Source organism: Palaemon carinicauda, chromosome 18 (genome assembly GCF_036898095.1).
Source record: "Palaemon carinicauda isolate YSFRI2023 chromosome 18, ASM3689809v2, whole genome shotgun sequence".
Lineage (NCBI taxonomy): Eukaryota > Metazoa > Arthropoda > Malacostraca > Decapoda > Palaemonidae > Palaemon > Palaemon carinicauda.
Window position 1 is genome coordinate 42,648,994 of NC_090742.1, and position 15,298 is coordinate 42,664,291.

General features: G+C 35.3%; 1 protein-coding gene across 2 annotated transcripts; it reads left to right on the top strand.

Annotated features, from left to right (window-relative positions):
• The first annotated feature begins 2,239 nt into the window (after positions 1–2,239).
• Positions 2,240–13,406, top strand: LOC137657803 (uncharacterized). 2 transcript variants are annotated; one of them, XM_068392326.1, is made up of 3 exons: positions 2,240–2,347; positions 5,131–5,230; positions 10,704–13,406. In XM_068392326.1, exon 3 carries the CDS (start codon positions 10,834–10,836, stop codon positions 12,517–12,519), a length of 1,686 nt encoding a protein of 561 aa, XP_068248427.1. In that variant the 5' UTR covers positions 2,240–2,347; positions 5,131–5,230; positions 10,704–10,833; the 3' UTR covers positions 12,520–13,406. The 2 variants fall into 2 exon arrangements, with proteins under 2 accessions (XP_068248427.1, XP_068248428.1); XM_068392327.1 differs by lacking the exon at positions 5,131–5,230 and having other exon boundaries at positions 2,244–2,347.
• The last annotated feature ends 1,892 nt before the right edge of the window (positions 13,407–15,298 follow it).

The following is a 15,298-nucleotide window of genomic DNA, read 5'->3' on the forward strand; positions in this document are numbered from 1 at the left end:
TCCCGTCCTTCTAACAACAAAATAATCTTGCAACACGAGGGTAAAATGTTTCCGATAATTCCCGAAAGGATATTAACTTGTAGCAATAGGCCTATACAAAAATGATGGAGGGGAAATCAAGAGTTGAGATTTCACCGTGAGTTGTGCGTGTGCACGCGCGCACACGTATATATTTATATATATATATATATATATATATATATATATATATATATATATATATATATGTGTGTGTGTGTGTGTGTGTGTGTGTGTATGTGTTTGTATATGACTAAGGACATGATTTGGGCCTTTGTCCTACAATGGACTAGGCTACATTTGTTGTTATTAAATATACAAATTCATGGACACAATACAATACACATTTACATATATAGCCATAAAAACATAACATATAAATGAATGTACGTACTAGAGCAAAACTGGGGACATGAGACGACAGGTCAGTTTAATGACATATTATTCGGAACTTTCAAATCGAAAAAAAGACAGCTAGACCTAAGAAGTCACAATTTGATTACTTTGCAGCGCTGTTGCAACAAACCACCACCAATATAAAAAAACACGGAAGTGCAAGACATACACACTTTAGTATGTGTGTTTGCAATGCTATGCACGATTTGCACTCACACCTGATCAATTTTTCAATGTCTGACGCATCAAAATCTGTCGATGAGAAATAAAAAATTGACAGTAGGAATATGGCAGCATAATCTGTCTCATTTCATATCAGAAACCAAAACATTGAAGAAACCCTCATTATACACGTCAGGGAATTTTTGTAGATTATTACACGAAATAATGATGACCAACAATCAGCTCACAAATATCTTATCTCCCGAAAAGAAATATACTGTTAATCAAAAGAATAATAAAAATAAATAAATAAATGAATAAATAAGGGATCTAGTTATTCTAAATTTAATTGATACCAGCTCACAATACGACTTTAACGTGAGTAATATCTATCTATCTATATATATATATATATATATATATATATATATATATATATATATATATATATATATATATATATATATATATATATATATAGTATACGCCATTTTCCTTTAAACAACATGTAGCTCCTGAGATGAAACAACAAACTATTTACTGCCACATTCATACTTTAATTGCTAATTTGTGGATTGATTCTATGTACAGTGAAAATTTCCAAATCTTAGTTGGTTTATAAACCTTCATAGAATGCTAACAATCTTATTATAAAATCCGCCACCAAATCAAAAGAAATCTTTAACTGTATGGAATGACATTGGCTTCTTCGTCTCTCTGTAGGTTTAGTTGCAGAGCTCGAATAGCATTCTGAGTGGCCCGGGTTCAAATCACAGACCGGACAAGAGTAGTGATAGTGATGAGTGCTTTTCTAAAAATCGAGTTTGCATCTGTTCACCTGAGGGACACCAGCGACCATCATGAGTCACAGAGAGAGAGAGAGAGAGAGAGAGAGAGAGAGAGAGAGAGAGAGAGAGAGAGAGAGAGGATTAGAAAAGGGCTTCGACGACGTAGGCCTTGTGCCATGAGGGTGAAACACGCAGAAGGTATTCAAGAGATTTCCTCTCAAACATTCCCCGTGGTAACCACGGTGATTTAATCAAAGCCCCAAATTACTTGACTGAAAACACATGATGTCACAATGGACACTGCATGTCTCTAACATCGATCACACACATCCACACAAACACACACACACACACACACACACATATATATATATATATATATATATATATATATATATATATATATATATATATATATATATGAGAGAGAGAGAGAGAGAGAGAGAGAGAGAGAGAGAGGTGTCATCATAACATTATCAATGTATTTCCCACTTAAAAAATCACTGAAAGGATACGCACCTTGAGTCTAGGGAAACCATCTATAATCTTAGCCTTTATCACCATTTTAACATTGCTCTATTTTCTTATAAATAAGTATCAATTATCTAATTAAATAAACCTGTGTAAAATACTTTTTACTCGACAAAAAAATACAAGGAAAAAAAAACAATTAGGCCTACGGTTTATATTTTGATTGTTTTATAAGATTCGCTGCTGCACTAAAATGCTTCCTGTTCACTTCCAGACGAGAAACAGGTTTAATAATAAGTAACAACTTCTTGAAAACACTTTTCTACAGGTTACGGACATAAATGTAATTCTACGAAACATAACCTAACTCGCTTGACTCTTGGTATAGATACAGTAATGCCTTGAAGAAGTTGAACGCCTTCAATCCAGAGACGTAAGCAGATGAGGTCGGATGGAATACTTCAAGCTCTGACTGTTTTCCAGCTTCCTTTCTACGTAGACAGAAGTTAAAGGTCTGTATAGATGGGTTTTAAGATTTAGTTTCAAATAACCATTTCCTCGAAAAGTGCTACCGACAAATTTGTCAGGTTGGCGTAAAGGAAATGATTTTCTCAAGAATCCTCATGATCAGTTCGACCAGCATCTCTCTCTCTCTCTCTCTCTCTCTCTCTCTCTCTCTCTCTCTCTCTCTCTCTCTCTCACTACTACAAATAGTGTTTTTTTTTTTTTTTAAGAATTACTATAATCAAACATGTAATGAAAGTGTATGGCATTCATTCCGCTATTAGTCTTATTACGAAACATCGGTTTTATATCATGATTGTGGATAATGTATAAGCCTAGTTCCGAAAGTTTTGCTCTGCCACATAATGTGTTCTTTTTCTTAATGTTACTATAAGAATATGAAGGATAAATCTATGATTAAATTGAATGTTAGTCGAAGTGAAATCCTTCTAGCTCATGAATAATAAAAAAACCAGAGAATGAAGTTGAATGTCTCAAACCAACATCTGTTTAAGCTAACAGTATGATCATGTAATGAGTCGAATTATCACTCTTATTCGAAGCCTTTTAAAACTGTTTCTTATCACATTTTAGTAGTTTCTGTTGTGACTCAAACGATAACCTTTAATATAAAAGTGGAACAATGCTTTAGCACTGCCCGTGGAAAGGGAAATATATAAGGCTCGAAAGAGAATTCAGATCATGAAGCGCTGTTGCACAAGAACTTCCAAACCTTTTATGAGCAGCGTAGGCTGAAGATACATATAATTAGAGTAATTTAAAAGTATCAAGGTTTCATATTAAAAGACATACAGTTAAACTGGATTTATGTTCAAATACTTATTGATAATTTGAAAATAATGCACGTTAGGCCTAGTTCTCTTACCTCGAGTAGAAAATGAGTTTAGACTAACCTTAGACCCAGTCTACGAAAAGTCTACTAAAGTTATGTTCATAACTTTGCATGAAAGGTCTAGCACTTCTAGACTCATGTTGTCTACCTGCCATTCAATCCTCCTCTTACAAGACCTAATGATACTTCTTTTCCCATACAACTAAGCTAACATGACTTTCGACGGAGCCGAATTCTGCAACATGAATTTTGTTATCAGGGTTGTGGAAGCCTATTGGAAACGTCCCTGCCTGCCGATCTCCAAGTCTGGGGTTCGAATCCCGCTCAAGCTCGATTTTCATGTATTGTCTTCAACCTCACCATCTCTGTGAGCTAAGGATAGGGGTCTAGGGGAGCCTAAAGGTCTACCTGCTGAGTCATAAGCAGCCATTGCCTTGCTCTCCCTGGTCCTAGCTTTGGTGGAGAGGAGGTTGGGCGCAGATCATATGTATACAGTATATGATCAGTCTCTAAGGCATTGTCACTGCCCTTTGCCTCTACCATTCATAAGCGACATTTAAACATTTAAACTGGCTGAAACGAAAACGTTAGATTTCGTGAAACCTTTTGCAATTTCGTTGGTATGACTGACACTCGCTTGTGTCTGTTTGTCAGTAACCTAAACAACATCACATTATCACTTTCGCAAGAAAATTATATTTTGATATGTGTGTACTTATTTAGCTATTTAAGTTATATATATATATATATATATATATATATATATATATATATATATATATATATAACTCAAACTCGAATTCATCAAATCTCATGAAATTTGGTAGGGTGATTAACCATATTCCAAGGACAATTTGATTAGATTTTGCGAGTGATTTGGTCTAAGGTTAAGGTAAAAGAAAAGGTCAAAAAAGGATTCTTCCCATAGCGTGGTCAATTTTCATTCGATTTTCATGAAACTGGTATTAAAATGTGCTCAATTCAAAAGCCTATCTTGTGATTTAAAGGTTTAAAGACTGCTCATGAATGACAGGGTCAAGGGACAGTGACATTGTCCTATCAAGCAGGATAATGCCCAAGAGACTGACCATATACACATGTGATCAGCACCCAAGACCCCCTCTTCACCCAAGCAAGGACCAAGGAGAGCCAGGCAATGGCTGCTGATGATTCAGCAGATAGACATATAGCCTCCTTCAAAGCCCCTATCCTTAGCTCACAAGGATGGTGAGGTTGAAGCTATCAAAGAAACTAACAAGTTTGAGCGGGACTCGAACCCCAGTCTGGCGTTCACCAGCCAGGGACGTTACCTCATCGACCACCACAGCCAGGTCAAAGTGATAAGTCTGTTAACCATATCGTGGTCAATTATTATCCGATTTTCATGAAAATAGTACCATAAATGTGCATAATTCAATTGCTTAGTTTGTGATATGCAACATGATCAAGGTCAAGGTCACAAAAAAGTAAAAACCGCCTTTTTCGATATCGCGGTCGAATTTCATGAATTTTGGTGTGATGATTGGTCATGATCCAGGGACAAATTGATTAGACTTGGGAGTGACTGGTCAAAGGTCAAGGTAGCAAGAATGTAAATATATATATATATATATATATATATATATATATATATATATATATATATATATTCACTAGATCATGGTCAATTTTTATTTGATTTTCATGAAACTCGTGGCAAATTGTGCATGAAATATTTTTGTGGTGATATATATATATATATATATATATATATATATATATATATATATATATATATATATATTGCAAATAAGTAGGCATATATTTGAAATGGACATTACATTTATATAGAGAATACTAAATCTAACACCTATCTTGGCAGTTCTAACCGAATGAAAATTGTAAATGATTTAGGCTACTTGAAGTGGTTAATTAATAAATTATCGCATTCATTCACAGGTGAATCAAATTATCACTGAGGCTAAGTTGTATAAAAAGAGAGCGAAAACCTTTCTCCAGTGAATTTCCCATACAAGAAGGGTTTTCTTCAAATCGTAAGGTATGTTCTTGATTTGTGATCTTAAACGAGTTACTCTATTTGGTAATTGACTACGACTACTTAATTGCTGATATTTCATGCTCAAGCTTGAAGGGAAGCTGGTTCTATCACCGAGTAATCTTAATTTTCCTCTGGAAATCATAAGCTTGTCTAGATATGGGGGCAGGGGAGGGGGAATTGGCAACCCAGACAGACTGGAGCCGGTTCCAAGCCTTATCAATAGCGAGGGTTGGTGTTGAAAAGTTTTTCCACTGAAAACTAATATGTCAAAACCTAATAAGCAATGAACCATAATGTGGAACGATATTGGGTTAGATCGTACTCAGTGGACAAAACGCCACACTGATACTTCACCCGTGACTCTGTGACTGGACTAGGGTTACTATAGTGTCCTGAGCGAGTGCAACAAAATAAGTTAGGTTAAATGGGTATTAGAGTGTGACAGTTCTGTATTGGGTCCATGGCAAGGAAGGGAAAGGAAGTTGGCTAATCTCCCGAAGAAGATGAAGTTGGAAGTCTTTGGTTTTCAGGTAACCATTGATGGAGATATAATAAAGCAAGGAAACTTGGTCATGGATACAAGTTTTTAGTGGAGTGATTGCACACGGACGAAATGGAGTTGGTGTAGTTCTGTCATGGAAATAGAAAACAAAACGGTGACGGAGGTGCATATGAGGAATGAACAAACCATGAAACTGAAGAAGTTATAAATATTATTAGTGCATATGCACCACAAGCTGGTTGGGTGCACAGAAGACACATTTTCAAAATGACATGGGGGACACCTAATTATTTATATGAGTGGCAGTTTGAACTTATTGAAGATTAGAAATAAAAGTACAAAAGATATTACACATTTCAACCAAAATTAATGATAAAAATAGTACAAAACTTGGGAAGTTTGAAATCTTGAAAGGATGGAAAGTGTTTTTAACAACTACTGAATGTAGAAAATAAAAGACCAATAAGAGAGGATGGACAACAGAACATATAAATCATAATAAGTTTCTCTAGAGGTAAGAGATAAACAATTCAAAGTATTAAAAACTATAAAGCAACAGGAAGAGACTTGATCCTAGTAGGGACAATATTAGGAAAGAAAGGAGTGAAAATCATATATAGCATAATGAAAAAGATCTTTGATCAAACAATGATACCAGATAAGTGGAGGAAATGGATGGATATTGATACCAATTTCCAAAGGGAAATGTGATGTCCGAGATTGCAGTATTATTATTATTAATTATTATTATCATTATTATTATCATTACTAGCCAAGCTACAACCCTAGTTGGAAAAGCAAGATGCTATAAGCCCAAGGGCTCCAATAGGGAAAAATAGCCCAGTGAGGAAAGGAAAGAAGGAAATAAATAAATGATGAGAACAAGTTAACAAGAAATCATTCTAAAACAGTAACAACATCAAAACAGATATGTCCTATATAAACTATCAACAAGTTAAAAACAGATATGTCATATATAAACTACAAAAAGACTCATGTCAGCCTGGTCAACATAGAAACATTTGCTGCAACTTTGAACTTTTGAAGTTCTACTGATTCAACTACCCGAAGAAGAAGATCATTCCACAACCTAGTAACAGCTGGAATAAAACTTCTAAAATACTGTGTAGTATTGAGCCTCATGATGGAGAAGGCCTGGCTATTAGAATTAACTGCCTGCCTATTATTACGAACAAGATAGAATTGTCCGGGGGGATCTGAATGTAAAGGATGGTCAGTGTTATGAAAAATCTTATGCAACATTCATAATGAACTAATTGAACGATAGTGCCAAAGATTAATATCTAGATCAGGAATAAGAAATTTAATAGACTGTAATTTTCTGTCCAACAAATTAAGATGAGAATCAGCAGCTGAACACCAGACAGGAGAACAATACTCAAAACAAGGTAGAATGAAAGAATTTAAAAATTTCTTCGGAATAGATTGATCACCGAAAATCTTAAAAGACTTTCTCAATAAGCCAATATTTTGTGCAATTGAAGAAGACAAAGACCTAATGTGTTTCTCAAAAATAAATTTGCTGTCGAGAATCACACAAAAATTCAAAAGAGTCATACAAATTTAAAGAAACATTATCGATACTGAGATCTGGATGTTGAGGAGCCACCGTCCTTGACCTACTTACAATTATACTTTGAGTTTTGTTAGGATTTAACTTCATACCCCATAATTTGCACCATGCACTAATTTTAGCTAAATCTCTATTAAGGGATTCACCAACCCCGATCTACACTCAGGGGATGGAATTGATGCAAAGAGAATAGCATCGTCTGCATATGCAAAGAATGCAACAAGCTTGTTTTCTAGGCCAAACCACATGTCATGTGTATATAGTATGAAAAGTAATGGGCCAAGAACACTACCCTGTGGAACACTGGATATCACATTCCTATACTCACTATGGTGCCCATCAACAACAACTCTTTGAGATCTATTACTTAAAAAATCAATAATACTGCTAAGAAACAACCTACCCACTCCCAACTGTTTGAATTTGAAAATAAGGGCCTCATGATTAACACGGTCAAAGGCAGCACTAAAATCAAGGCCAATCATACGAACTTCCTGACCACAATCAAGGGATTTCTGTATCATTAGAGATTGTAAGAAGGGCATCACATGCTCCAAGGACCTTACAAAAACCAAATTGCAAACTAGGGAATAGATGATTACTTTCAGCAAACCTATTAAGACGTTTTGCTAGAAGACGCTCAAAAACTTTAGATAATATGGGAGTTATGGAAATTGGGCGGTAATCAGTGAGACTTGAGCTACCACAAACACATTTACATAGAGGAGTAACATTACCAATCCTCCAGCAAGTGCTAAAAGCTCCTCTTCTTGCTAACTTGCGTAAAATAACAGATAACTTTGGAGCTAAGAAATCTGCTGTCTTTATAAAAAAGAACAATGGAAAAATACCATATGGGTTTACACTTCCATAAGCATCAAGGCCCATCAACTGAGCTTTAATTTCACGAGATCGAAAAACTAAACTAGTTAGTTTAGCCTCAGGAAAACATAAATGAGGAAGTTCAAGTTTTTCATTACTCTGTTTACTGTCAAAACATAAGGGTTGCCTTTTCCTTTGGACAGTGAGTGACTGAGCCATCAGGTTTAAGTAAAGGAGGAACTGTTGCATCTACACCAAAGAGTGCAGATTTAAGGGTACACCACCATTTATGTTCCTGAGTTGTACCAGAAAGGGTTTCTTTTATGGTTAAATTGTACTCCTTTTCAGATGAGACATAAACACTCTGTGCAAAAGCTCGAAGCTGAGTAATTATAGAGTTATTACATTCATGTCTTGCCCCTTGAATATATTCAAAAGAATAATCGATGCTACATTAAGAGAGGGAGTATAATTAGGATGTGAATGCCTTAAATTTGTGAAGAGGTTTGAAATAGAAGGATGTCTATTGTAACAAGAAAGGACAGAATTAGACATAAATAGATTAGACGGAAAACTAAAGGAGAGACAGTGATGATACGGACACTTACAAAGAAGTAGGAAGGCCATATTATTATTATTATTATTATTATTTTTATTATTACTAGCTAAGCTGCCACCCTAGTTGGAAAAGCAGGATGCTATAAGACCAAGGGCTCCAACAGGAAAAATACCCCAGTGAGGAAAGGAGATAAGGAAACAAGTACCGAACAATTAAAATGAAATATTCTACGAACAGTAACGACATCAAAATAAATATTTTATATATAAACTCTAAAAATTAGAAAAAAAAAATACCCAGAGGAAGAAAGATGATTGAATAGTGGGCTCTATATAGTATACCCTCTAGCAGGAGAACTCTACCCCAAGACAGTAGAAGACATGGTACATAAATAATGGTAAAGAGTTGGGGTATAGGGTAGAAGGAAAGGAGGGAGACCGAAAAAGAGGCCTTCTCTGCGGCCTTTGAGAGGAAAGGGACTTGATGAAGCAGAAGCGAATCCCAGAATGTAAGCGCCTGATCAAAAACAACGACCCCGTAAGGAAACAGGACTAAGCTGAGAACAAAAAGATGAGTGAATAAGGAAAGCGTTGTTTAACTCCTGCTTGTATATGTTTTTATGTCTTTATATCAACGCTAGTCAAGCAATTGTCAAAAGAGATTATGCACTTTACATAGTTTCGCAAGAATATAATTCTAAGCTTCCTTACCTAATCATGATAGGTATAGTAAAAGTATTTCGATAAAAAAAACAAAAAAACTTTTAGGGTTTTCTATGTTTAAACACTATGGAACGACATTAATTCATCAAAAAGAAACTAAGTTACTTGTGCCTAACAATACCCTCTGTATAGAATATTGCAATAATTCGTTCATACGATGCCATTATTTCAATCTGCGAAAAAAAAGAAAAAAAAAAAAAAACACACAATTACAACGCAAAGCCCATGAGTATGTATACTTGTCAAACCGAAATAGGATAAGATATAAGTTAATTCTGTCCAACCATATTCCAAATAAGGATTCCTCTGCTTTAGAAATGCATTATGCAAAATTCTCCTTATCCTTTTTCACTTATCAAAAATATCAAATATGGTATATATCTCATTATTCCTGACAACGAAGAAATACATTTATTACAAAACGAGGGATATGTTTAATGCTCGGAAACTCATTAACGTAGCTCATGCTCTGGCCGTGGCACGATCCTGGATCACTGAACTATGGCTGGAAAGGCAAAGTAGACCAGTTCGACTAGAACAGATATGTTGGGGTGAACTGGCAGAATCTTCTTCTCTCCGGAGCTGCTGGGATCCAGGGTCTCCACGTCACACATGTATGATCATTAAGTAATATGGATTGACATCAATCAATCACTGCACGTTCTGATGTCAATCTTATGTATGGATGTATGGAATCCTTTTCAAGATTGAAAAGCGTTTGTGCTGTTCCAATTTAGAACTAGATGATAATTGGTCCAATGATGATGCTTGACTGATAAACCACATCTGTATGTTGAGGCCCAAAATCATCTAAACAAAAAGGATGAACTCCAAGAAGACATTTTGTTATAAAAGAGGTTGCATAAGGATTACGCTTTCAGTTACATGAAAAAAAAATTAATTCTGTAGTTTTAAATTGGAGGTGGCAATAATGGACACTTATAATGGGGTTAAAACAAACAACTAAATGATACTGAAAAGGAAATGTTTATGAAAATTTATTTCCATATTGAAGACTTTGAACTACATAACTGTATGATTAAGTTTCTTTTGTCTGTCTTAGCAATGTTTCAAAATGCAGCTATTATGTGAGTGTTTTTTTTTTTTTTTATTTACGGTACTTGATTCTTTTCTAGCCTTTCAGTAGATTATGATTTTATTTTCTATTTTTCTCACTATCATCATTATCAGTAGCAACAGCTCAGATATAAGTAGTAATAGTAAATGTTTTTCTTCAGATACTTAGCATAAGTTATCCCTAATTTTTCTTCCAGATAAACCTTCAGTAGGTAACCATTTTGAGTTATCAGGATTTTGAGTGTGTTTGATCTCAGGACTCCTACTCCACAGTACCTGGCTACTTTCTTCACGTCTACTTATCAGATTTCACTCTTATTCTGGAAAATGGCCAGTCCTCACATCATTATGCTTCCTTCGGATGGTCCAATTAGTTTAGACAAGACTGTTGATCAGGTTTTGATGGAAAACCCATATCAGCCTATGGTCATAGCACCCTTAGAGGACCCACTTGATAAATTCCAACACACTGGCCCTAGTATTACCTTATCTACGCAACAGTATGATGTTAAACAAGAGGGTCAAACTCGACAAGCATATATACCAGCCAGATTTCCTCAAACTATAGTGACTTGTCCAGAAATACAAAAAACTCCTCACATCATTATGCTTCCTTTGGATGGTGCAGTTAGTTTACACAAGACTGTGGATCAGGTTTTGATAGAAAACCCAGATCAACCTATATTCATAGCACCTTTGGAGGACCTGCTTGATGAATTCCAACACACTGGCCCTAGTATTACCTTATCTACGCAACAGCATGACGTTAAATATGAGGATCTAACTCGACAAGCATATATACCAGCCAGATTTCCTCAAACTATGGTGACTTGTCCAGAAAAACAAATAACTCATGTAGGTAAAATTAGTAAAAGGAAGCTCACAAGCTCTGAAAGATATACACCATACACCAAGAAAAGAAATACTGGTTCTCAGAGTTGCAAGCCTCTTAAGTCTTTGAGTGACAATTGTATGAAGTTTCCTCAGAACCTTTCAAGAAATGTTTATGCCTCTAGGGATTTACAGCGAAGCCCTTTGACATCTGCAATCACTTTAGACGCCACCCGAAACGAAAAAACGCAGCCATGTATCCCCGCAAAATCAGCGCCTTCTCAAACCCTGATAGCTTCTGCAAAAGTGCAAAATTTTCATAAATCCGGATTTGTTGGTGCAGAGACAAGTTATAAAAGAAATAAACCATTAACTGAGAAAGGAGAGTCCAGCACTGTGACTTTCAAGTATTCCAAGCCTTCTCTTGATGTTTCCAGAAGTATTTCTGCAACTAAGAATATACAAAAATTACAATCAACTTCAGCAATAACTTTCAAAGCCACCCAAGAATCAATGGGACAGCTCAAGGCCCCAACAAAATCTTCTACAAGTAAACTGCTCACCAGTAAAAACAAGAAGGAATCAAAAACATACACAGAGGTCTCCTCACATTCAACCAGCCCTAAAAACCTTAACACAGAACTAGTGACTCCTCCAAACGTCATAAGAAATTTATACTCTCCCAAAGAAATAAAAGACCAGCCAATAACTCCATCATTTTTCCCAGATTTATTTAACATCCTGCAACCAAGTGAACAGCCAACATCTTCAGGAATGATCACCAATTCATTTATCCCTCACACAACACAAAATCAGCACACTTCTTTTCATTCTGTTGCCAAAGATGTAAACTTGAATTCGGCACGTCAGGGTTCCCTTGCATCTTCCGTTGGTACCAGCAGTAATTTGATAGATCTTACACAACCAGAGAATCAAGCACCATCTACGTCCTTTAGAGACCTTTCCTCAGATATAAGGGGCTCTCCATTTTCATGCGGATACTCAGAAGCGCCTCGGTTTCAGGATGGGGACCCAATTAATCATTCGGAGCTTTGGAGATGCTTAGATACCCTAACTGCATCCCTCGAAGAAGATATGTTTGGAGAAAAAGATTTTGAGACTATAGCACTGGATGACATTTATGAAATTGGAAGTAAGAACTTTGGTAATGACAGACGCTGATGAATAAAAAAAAAAAAAAAGAAAAAAAAAGTATGAGAAGTTAGGCTAAACTATACTGCATAAACATTTAAATACTTAGGAAGAAAAACAAAAGTGCAAATGATGAGGTTAAAAGTCATAATTTGTTTGTTTCAGGGAGGAATACAATCTTGCACTGACTGTTGCAATACTTGTAATCTTTTGAAATTTTTAAATTGTTAACCTTTTTTATCATTTATTCTTTTAATTCTACGAAGGAATTTCTAATCTTATTTTTGAGAGAAATGTAAATCACTTATTATCAACTTGATGAATTATGTAATAAAACTGAGATATTTACAAGAAGCGAAATCTAACCTGTCAGTCATTTGTATGATAAAAATTGTAAACTTATCTTGACTTGATCATAAATATTTGTAAAAGAACTTATTGTGCTTTAATAATATAAAGACTCGATGGAAGAATAAGTACAGTATGTAAAGATATAAGTGAATATGTTTCACAAATGTATAACGCGTTATGTTCCTTTTTCATTCAGTTTTCCAAAGGATATATTTCAAAAGTATTTCATGAAAAGCCTGGTAATATCACACATGGTATATAGGCATGAATATACAGCTTGTATGCATATTTAAATAAAATACTTAGTCTACTAATGTTTGAAGGGGAATATAAGGAAATCCTTAGCTTATGCATTTGCGTTTTATGTTATGTTCTTTAGTGAACTCATTTTTATCATTAAAATTATTCAAACTTTCCTCAGTATTTCATTATATGCTATATTACAATGTTTAAATGCCAAAGGTGAAATATCACTATCCCTTAATTCATATGATGCTAATTTCCTATAATATACTAAACTCTGATTTAGTTAAGAACAGTTAGAAAATGTTAAGATATTATTCATCTCATATTTAATGGCCTAAATAAATTATAATATATGCATCTGTGGAGTCAATGATTTTACTTTTTTCTAACAATCTATACTTTAATTCTATTCTGGGCGTTTCCCATATAATTTCATTTGTTTGCCAGTTCTGAAGGACTCTAACTAGAGCAAAACTGGTTGAAATCTATTAGAAGCAAGTCTTTAACATCGGACACATAATATACATGCATATATATATATATATATATATATATATATATATATATATATGTATATATATATATATATATATATATATATATATATATATACATATATATGTGTGTGCATGTGTTTGTGTATATATATATGTATATATATCTATATATATATATTATATATATATATATATATATATATATATATATATATATATATATATATATATATATATATATATATATATATATATCTATCTATCTATCTATCTATCTATCTATATATATATATATATATATGTGTGTGTGTGTGTGTGTGTGTGTGTGTGTATGCTCTGACTATTTTGAAAGGTTGCTGAATGTTGAAGATAATAGGAAGGCAGATATAAATGCTGTTGCAGTATTGAGGTGCCAGTGATGGGAGATGAGAATGAGAGATATAAATGGGTTGAGGTGGTTTGGCCATGTAGAGAGATTGAAAAAAGGCGGTCTGCTGAAAAGGGTGATGGCGGCAAGAGTTGATAGGAGAAGTACAATAGGAAGGCCAAGGTTTGGGAGGATGGATGGAGTGAAGAAAGCTTTGTGTGATAGGAAGATAATATAAGGGAGGTAAAAGCGTACCAGAAATAGGAATGAATGGCCAGCGATTTTGACAAAGTTCCGATAGGCCCTCCTGCTTCCCCCAGTTGCCTTGGAGATCACTGAGGTAGCGGCTATAGGAAATTCAGCATAAGAAGCTTCATTGCCGTGGATAACGGGGGAGGGTGGGCTGTGGCACCCTAGAAGTACCAACAAAACTTTGTCAAATCCCATCAGGTCGGGAGGAACGAAGAGAAGAAAAATTGCCTTTAATTTTCTTTATGTCGGATACCACTCAAAATTTGGGAAGTGCCCAGGTAGATAGATAGGTAGTATATGTGGAGGTATGTATGTATGTACATAATACAACTAATGCAGCCCATTCTAGTCCACTGCACGACAAAGGCCTTAGTCGTGTCCTAATTCATGTCTGGAGTTTGGCCAGTTTTCTTCATTACGATGGCCAGTGGGGATTGGTTGATGATGGAAGACTTGTGTCTAATTGCTCTCAGCAAACCAACTTATCAAGGGTGGCCCTGACTAGTACAGCTTTGTTGATCATGGTGATACACAAACCTTTACACAGCGTTGAGGTATCCCCACTCAGTATAAATATCTATATCAATTGTGGTATGCGATGTGATAACGTCCCACTAGCGTTATTCTAAATGTTCGCTGCAACCTCTCCATTCTTGTGAGCTATGGATGGGGGTTTGGGGGACCCTATAGGTCTATTTACTGAGTCATCAGCAGCCATTGCCTGGCTCCCCCTTGGTCTTAGCTTGGGTGGAGAGGGGGCTTGGGCGCTGATCATATGAATATATGGTCAGTCTCTAGGACATTGTCCTGCTTGATAGGGCAATGTCACTGTCCCTTGGCTTTGCCATTCATGAGCAGCCTTTAAACCTTCAAAGTCGTGTAATTTAGAATAACGCTCCTGCTAAAAATAAGATATTTGAGTTCCAAAATTACTCCTCCACGATGAGGACGAAAGCCATTACTTGATCCAGTCATCTTTCTTAAGATTAAAAATTGTAATTGTGTGAAAGAAAAAAAGAAGGAAATTCTAAGTAAAAAGTAATTGATTAATTACCCTCAGTTAATTACAAGTGTTTTACATCACTCATCCTACATA